The following is a 7,500-nucleotide window of genomic DNA, read 5'->3' on the forward strand; positions in this document are numbered from 1 at the left end:
ACTCACTCCACCCACTGGCGAGCCACATGCAGCTACCCGACCCACGGCATCGACTTCAAAGATTACCTCCGTGGAAATTTCAAGGACTTTAACATCTTTGATTTCGTTGGAGAACGCCAGTGCAAGAAAGTGGAAGACGTCAACATCCGGGGACACGTGGGTACGGATCTGACGGCGCTTTTCTGGCAGAAGCTAAATACATGGACATTGCATATCGACAGTACCCACACCCACTGTGAGTTCAAGACGGCGAAATCTGGTGCGGCGTCAAGTGAAGACAACTTTGGCTGGTATGGAGACGGCCTCAGGGAGACCAGTCCTCTACCCAGTGGTGGTTTGGAGCTCACCTTTAATCTGTTACGGGCACAACAGTCTTTCAGTGGGTCAAAGAATTGTAACAAAGTACCCTGTAGTGTTTAAGAGGTCTTGAATAAAAATGTCTTCGCACACTAATCAAAGTGGATCAATTCAATTTTGCATGATGAGAAAAAGAGGTGTGAATCGGGCAAAACGCGCGGAATGAATTTCACGTCGAAAGCGGTGATTAACAAAAATATGGGAAAGAAGCCGAGAAACTGCCTTGAAAAACTGAATGAAAGAAAACCGCTAAAAGCAATAATCGGCATCTTTGCGCTTTAAAGATATTCTGAACTTGCATTTTCATTGAGTTGCGAGGAACATTGCATCTTGAGCAGCGTAGACGAGCTTTTTTCGAGTCTTTTTTAAGGCTTTCACTTATTCAATCCAAAATACTCCCTTAAACATGTACATTTTAAAACTGCGCAATATTTTTGGACCGTAACAAGAATCCATTCCTGACTCTTTGTGATTTCTTATTATCAAACTTTACTGCTTTTTTTGCCGGGTATTTAAAAATCACGTGGGAGATTAAAAAAGTAGCACAGCAAAAAGGGACAAACCGGACCGATTTTCTTTTACAGTATATCTTCTTTACTCGAGCCCCAGGCGATACTCACCGCACTATATAAAAACGCGAATCACTTACAAAGATACAAGTGAATTGATGCGAATCAAGGCCAAGACGCTTAGATTGCTTCTTTGCCAATTCACGTTCATTTTGTCGATGAGTAGTAGTCTTTTCAAGTAAGCACCCAAGCAAAATCTTATATCACCAATATACCTGTACTTTAAGATATCTTATCAGTATGAAACTGTACTTATAAATGCCCGATGCCGCGCGTAATCTCGTGGAAAAGGATGAACAGTAGCCGGTGGTCGCAACTTTGAGTTTTGCGACGAGGCGGTGGTTATCCGAGAATTAGTTAAGCAGAAAGAACAACACGACAAATAACTGAAACTGTAGAGGGTCTAGGGGACATCAGTAAGGTTGACAGGAATTTAGGACAAACTAAACAAAACGTAACAAAGGAAAGAGGAACAAAGATTGATCGGACGATAAAAGCCGATCCTTTAAGCCTTAATAATTTAAAAACACAGGCTCTTGTCGCTGTTTTTCACGCATTTCTTAATCAGAAAGGGAACTAGAGATGAGAATTTGTTTACATATTAATATCTTCATGCTTATCTTTGCTGATCATTTCCTCTGTTCTCATGACCTATAGACGTTTCACAAAAATAAACGAAGAGGTGGTTGTCGACAACTCGAACAAGGCTACGAAATTCGGTTTGGCAGTTATTAGAGGTAAACCTTTGTCTGTTAAAAAGAATTTATCGATGAAACCGGTGAAAAAGTTTTTTGTTTACAAATTTAAATCAAGTCTTGCGTTATCTCATTTAACTGGCATGTTCATAAAAAAGTAAAAGTGTTGTACACTTTGGTTGACTGTTTTCAACACTTTTATTTAAAATCATCATGAAACAGATTACAAGATTCTGTTTTCAATCATCGACGAACAGTGTTTCAGTCCTGTGACCTCTGCTGTGGTTGTTTCACCTCTGTAATGATTAGAGATGAGCTCCAAACCACCACTGGGTGGTCGAGCGGGGACCCTGTGTGCAGCGGAACTTGGAGTTGATGACCCCATAGTGGCCAAAGTTGTCCTCACTGGAAACCGCACCAGTCCTCGCGGCCTTAAAGTCACAGCTGGTGCTCAGGCTACTGTCAGTGTGCAAACTCCATTTATGTATAACCTGCCAGAAAGGTGCCGTAAGATGGAAGCCCCTATATCCCCGGATGTTGATGTAGTCAACCTTCTTGCACGTGCCAGCACCCACAAAATCAACGATGTCAAAGTCTTTGAAGTTGCCTCGGAGGTAGTCTCTGAAATCGACGCCGAGGGTAGGGTAGTTGCATGTTGCTCGCCAGTGGGTAGAGTGAGTCTTAAGGGATTCAGTTCGGACCAGATTCAAGCGGTATACGTTCCAATTCAGGAAATTCTCGTTCAGTGGTGCGTTGTACTTGAAAGGAAGACCGCGAAACGGGTAAAGCATGCGATTGGCAACACTCCATGACATCACCAGTGTCCATGCAGTACCTGGCTCAGATGTCAAATCACAGTAAGCTGGGTAACTGTTTCCGTTGTAGTCATAAAGCCTGTACATGCCGCATTTGGAGGCACCTCGCAGCAGATAATAAAGACAAGAGGTTGGACGGGAGCTGAGTGGTTTAGGACACGCGTTTCCCTGAAAACAAAGAAAAGGATGAATAAATGATGTTAGTTTCGTCTGCTTTATCGCAAGGGTCATTTTCACCTGCGAATAGTTCAGTTAAGTCCTGAAGTTTTACGTACATTCATTCATATTAAGTTTTAAGAGTTCCTCGTAACATTTGCGTGAAACAGCTTAAAAGCCGAAGAAAGGCGAATTAAAGAAGAGCGAAATAACTTACCTTGCATGCTGAAGTATTATTTGATCCTCCTTTGTTCTTTGCGTGATCGTCACCAACTGCAAACGTCTGTTAAAGAAATAAATAATATCCTTTTTTTGTAAGCGTCTTACGGTTTTAGATATCATAAATTTGGCACTGGGGTTAATAATGATTTTGACACGTTTTTTTTTTTTTTTCAGAAAAGTTGTCGCACACGTAAATTACTTACGATTAACACGATCCCGATCAAACCCACTATGGTCTTAAATGCCGCCATCGCCGTTTTTCGCCTTAGATCGTAAACCGAGTGGAACTTAGTCAAATTCAGGGAAATGCGATGTTTTTGTTTTGTTTTTGCTGCTTGGAAGTTTACTGCACAAACACCGAAGCTAGTATATGCGGTGCTCCGGATATGTTATATGTAATAAAGTGAGGTAAATAAATCTTAACATGAAAAGATCTTTCTCATAACATGTTTTACGGAAGATTCAAGCGAACAAAAGAGTTTATAGCCGGAGGGCTCCTTCACGGATGAGCACCGGCCTCCGTAACAATTCTCTCGTGTTGTTTATCAGTTCTAAAAAGCCATTTTTTTACAGAAAAGTAAAAATTGGACACAAAGTGCCCACAAAAAGGAACAAAAACTTGCATGACTACTGGGTGCTCGCCCCGAGTAAATTCATCGATAAAGACAGGCAATCAGGATGCAACTATGTCTGTTAACATCCTTGTAAGCAATTTGCATATTTTAATACGAAAAATTTATACTCAATCAATGATAATGCCACTAAATATGAAAAAGGAGCCTTTAGATCTTCTTAGCCCGTCAGGTAAACTGCGCAAGAAAAGGAAAAGAAAAATCTAGACTGCTAGCCGTCTAGAAAAATGAATAACATTGCCAAAAGAGCGCGTTTTATCACCAGAATAAAAACATGTTGGTGACTAACTTTTCAATGTACTTTACTCATCTATTTTTTTTTTTTAACACTGGAATCTCTAATTTGATCCACCATACGCTTCAATGCGCAGAGGTTTGCGGAAAGTACGCAAAGTTTGGAAATTTTTTAAGCGACGTTCTCGCATCTGGAGTGAACGAAGCGCGCAGCGGAGCGCCGTGGGTAATATAATTTGGTTATCCATGCATCCAAGAATTTCGGTTGTGACAAAATCGTCCATCCGTATGGCAGCCCTCCATGTTAGCTAATGTAAGATTTCACACCAGCTTTGGTCCACTCCTACTCGGTCTCCTCAGTCGCTCCGAGAGCCGAGTGGGAAAAAGCCCTGGGAGGAGTCCAATGTGTTGATATTGACAGCCATTTTATGGTCAATTGACAGCGTTAAAAAAGAGTGTGACTGTATCGCGGGCGCAGGTGTACAACTCATTGAGAAAAGAAGGAAATAAAGAGGAAAAACAAAATCAACACCCTCTAACCGTCATTGACTAAATGACATCCACATAACTGACATAAACATAAGCTTGTGGCATAAATCACAAATAATACATACTTACTGATGTAAGAATCGTCGTAATCGTAGTATACTATCTCTTTACACCGAGGCTTCTCACACAGCAGCTTGATGCACAGGTCGGTTTTAAGCCATTGTTGTTAACCTCTCCATATAGCTAAAAAAAACCTTCCTTCACTGTCTGTTTCCATTGGATTGTAGGTCACACTATCCTTCCCTTCCTAGGGACGCATACTGCTCGGTTACATGACGGAAAAAATCGTTCCTTTCTCCTGACATACTGTAATAACCAATCGGAAATGATGTTCATATCCTTATCAATATCTTCATTCGTGCAACGCCTCACCCAAAGGGTTCTCAATACTCTGCAATAGCACTCTTTTTTAAAAAAAAGCTGCGATTCTTTGCTTATTCGTCTTCCGTAGGACGCAAGTCGCACATGCATAAATTGCAAACTGGGAAAGACATGCTCTAAAAGGAAATTTCCTAATCCATTCAAGACTTTCAGATCCATAGCTGGCGCACTTAAGATCTCCTTACTGCTATCACCGTCCCTCCGGTTTCTAGCGCCAAGATACGTGAGGTGATCTTTATCTCCCAGCACCAAGAGCCATCACGGCTCTTGCCAGCACTAAATTAGAAGGTAGAACTATTAAGCAGCATAATACACTAAACCTCAAGAAGGAGGTGCTGAAAATCCATCTCAAAAGCTGAAATTACTGAGCTTGACTTTCAAATGACTTTTATTGAACTTAAACATTTATTTACTTTTTTAAAAACCTATAAAAATCTTATATGTACAGTATAATATCTTCTTAAAGAAAATAAAAAATATCTATTCTAGTCCAGGATAAAATATTTGATTCTTCCATTCAATCGTGATAGTTTTCTGTTTAGTTCTTCCATCGCAATTGCTGTGTTTAAAAACAAAATAAATGAATAAGTCAATAAATAAACAGAACCTGTTAATCATGGCAAGGAGAAAACTCTTCTAGTCGCTGAAAAAGAAAAGATCCGCAAGCGCGCAACGATAACGGTAGGCGTGAGCGGTTGAAAGCTAAACGTGGAGGAGAAGGGTTGGGCTGGACTTACGCTCTATTGGAGCGTCACGCATTTGTACTCACCAGGAGGGTCGTTGCGTGACAGACCACAGGAAGCCTACGCTGGTGGCAAACTAACAATGAAGTGACTAGACACCTTTTGAGGAAACCTCTACGCTGTGTCCTTTCCAGGTAGAATTAAACATGAACTGCATGGACCGCGTGAATGTGCAACGGCAAGGAAGGGTGAAATTACTTAAACGACTCAAGCGGATCGGACAAGTAGCCCAGCCCTCACCTCCTCGAACCTAGCCCCACCCTAGCGGTCATGTCCAATATTGCTGCACTGTTACAGACTGTTAAGAGCAGTTGACGGATCGTACGCCCCGTACAAATCGTCAGGCATTACTAACAGTCCGTATTCAGCGCACATACGGAGCATGCATCTCATGATTACATTAGGGCACAGTATGTTACGGTTCGTACGATCTGTACGATCCGCACGCTTGATTGATACGGATCGTATTAACTCCTCGTTATATAAGCAAGCAAAACAAGAACGCTCTAACAGTAGTATTCCTCGTTCTATAAGCCATAAACCAAAACAAGCGCGCTACAACAGTGTTGTTGCTACTTCTGTTAAGTCCGTGACTGAATATTCTAGGGAAGTAGATAGGGAAGGGAGATAATTGAGGGGTTTGTTACGATGTTAGAAACGTATACTGAATACGTCATGGAATCCATGACCTTGACACAGTGTCTTACAAAAACACATAAAGCAAAACAATGGCACGACCCGTAATTTTAAAAGCTTACCGAGTTGTTGAGATACTCGGTGATTTTAGCCTGCTCTGGGGCTGTTCCTCGCAGATTGCTCCTGTACTTATTAAGCTGTTGTCGGTCCTTCATCGCAACCAACGTCTGCCGTAAAATGCACATAATAGCAAGCTATATGCGTTATTGACAGAGCAAGAGGTCAACAAGGTTGGACATTGGTCGATATTATAAGACATTGTATATGTAACTATTAGCATGAAGGATTGTAACAGCATGTCCAGGGTCATGGGGAAGCCCTATCGATTACATAGACATGAGTTTTATGAACTAAGAGAACAAATACACCTTTTTGATGCAGTCCCGCAAGAGCCTGCATTGCAGATGTGTCTGAGGTAGAGTTTGGTATCTTTGGGACTAGGCCTATCCGTAACAGTGTTCATACAGATAGCTTCGACTCTAGTCATTAACATTCTTGCAAGAAAAGTCGGGTGGGGAGGTCGCGTGAGCGAGAACGATTAACGCCCTTACTTTTCGCGTTTTCTCGCAAAAGCGATTGTTTAACGCGTTTAAGTATAAGGCATTCGACTGTTCCTCCTTACTGCTCCAGGCGACGCACGTGACTTCAAGGAAGACGAACAATAACCGGTAGTCATTGCTAGTTTGCGTTATGCCACAAGGTAGTGGTATTGCAATTTGATTTAGCTGATAAGCGCAACACCCCCGTTACCGTGGAAATGTTAAGAAATAGCTGATGAGAGAGACCGAGGGGATGTGAGGGTATTCGACACAGAAAACGTTGTGCACTGCAATGAACATAAAGGGAAGTGGAAGGAGGATGGAGGACAGATCTAGAGATCATGTTTACAAACTTAATTCCACTTCCTATCTAAGAAACTACTACTTTTTAGTTACTATAACGCTCAGCTCAAGGTGGGCGAGGGGGGGAGGGGGAGTAACAAAAGATTGCGGTAAAAAGGGTATTGTAAAAAGGATATTCTCGATCTCACCGGAAAGCGTATAAAAGGTGTATTGTTGACAACGAGGACTCAAGGGGACTCGAGAGGACTACTTTAATGGACACGGGACACTGCTGAATTCGCCAACATGTCCAAATTCCCATTTAACCTGGAAAGCGTTAGACTGCTGGCAGTCTCTCTTTTTCTTCAGATTTAGTGAAAGCAATGCACGCGCGCGGGAGCGGCGAAACCGCGAGACGCGCGAAACGAGGGCGGCAGCCATCAGTCACGTGCGTAGCCATTTGCGTGTCTCGCGTTTCGCTCGACGGACTACAGAAAAAAGAGAGACTGCTCGTAGTCTAGGAAAGCGTCCACAGTTACGTTTTATCAGTTCTTGAAACTGCAGTGTGCAGCGCCACCCTCTCTAAATAATCTTAGTTTTTTTTTCTTATGAGGCTTAGGATGCGTTAAC

At 42.1% G+C, this 7,500-nt stretch overlaps 2 protein-coding genes and 1 pseudogene across 2 annotated transcripts in view; 1 reads left to right on the plus strand and 2 right to left on the minus strand.

Annotated features, from left to right (window-relative positions):
* Nucleotides 1-353, plus strand: part of LOC140944558 (uncharacterized) — an 844-nt pseudogene extending 491 nt beyond the window's left edge.
* Nucleotides 354-1,795: 1,442 nt separating this feature from the next.
* On the minus strand, nucleotides 1,796-3,217 carry LOC140943590 (uncharacterized). Its single transcript, XM_073392698.1, has 3 exons — nucleotides 3,018-3,217; nucleotides 2,810-2,875; nucleotides 1,796-2,604 (listed from the first exon to the last, which is right to left on the minus strand). The coding sequence occupies exons 1-3, from the start codon at nucleotides 3,063-3,065 to the stop codon at nucleotides 1,927-1,929; spliced, it is 792 nt and encodes a 263-aa protein (XP_073248799.1). The 5' UTR covers nucleotides 3,066-3,217; the 3' UTR covers nucleotides 1,796-1,926.
* Nucleotides 3,218-5,014: 1,797 nt separating this feature from the next.
* Nucleotides 5,015-7,500, minus strand: part of LOC140943030 (spermatogenesis-defective protein 39 homolog) — a 41,540-nt gene continuing 39,054 nt past the window's right edge. Inside the window, exons 19-20 of the mRNA XM_073392064.1 lie at nucleotides 6,112-6,216; nucleotides 5,015-5,169 (exon numbers count right to left, since the gene is read on the minus strand). Of these exons, the coding sequence (XP_073248165.1) occupies nucleotides 5,149-5,169; nucleotides 6,112-6,216 (126 nt within the window). The 3' untranslated portion in view covers nucleotides 5,015-5,148. The remainder of the gene's footprint in view (nucleotides 5,170-6,111; nucleotides 6,217-7,500) is intronic.

This window comes from Porites lutea, chromosome 7, assembly GCF_958299795.1.
Source record: "Porites lutea chromosome 7, jaPorLute2.1, whole genome shotgun sequence".
In the NCBI taxonomy this organism is placed as follows: domain Eukaryota; kingdom Metazoa; phylum Cnidaria; class Anthozoa; order Scleractinia; family Poritidae; genus Porites; species Porites lutea.

Excerpts from the sequence above, each read along its gene's own strand:
- LOC140943590 (XM_073392698.1), bottom strand. The coding sequence starts at position 3,065 with ATGGCGGCATTTAAGACCATAGTGGGTTTGATCGGGATCGTGTTAATC. Across the intron at positions 2,876-3,017 it reads TGATCGGGATCGTGTTAATC|ACGTTTGCAGTTGGTGACGA; the intron begins GTAAGTAATTTA and ends TTTCTTTAACAG. Across the intron at positions 2,605-2,809 it reads ATAATACTTCAGCATGCAAG|GGAAACGCGTGTCCTAAACC; the intron begins GTAAGTTATTTC and ends CTTTGTTTTCAG.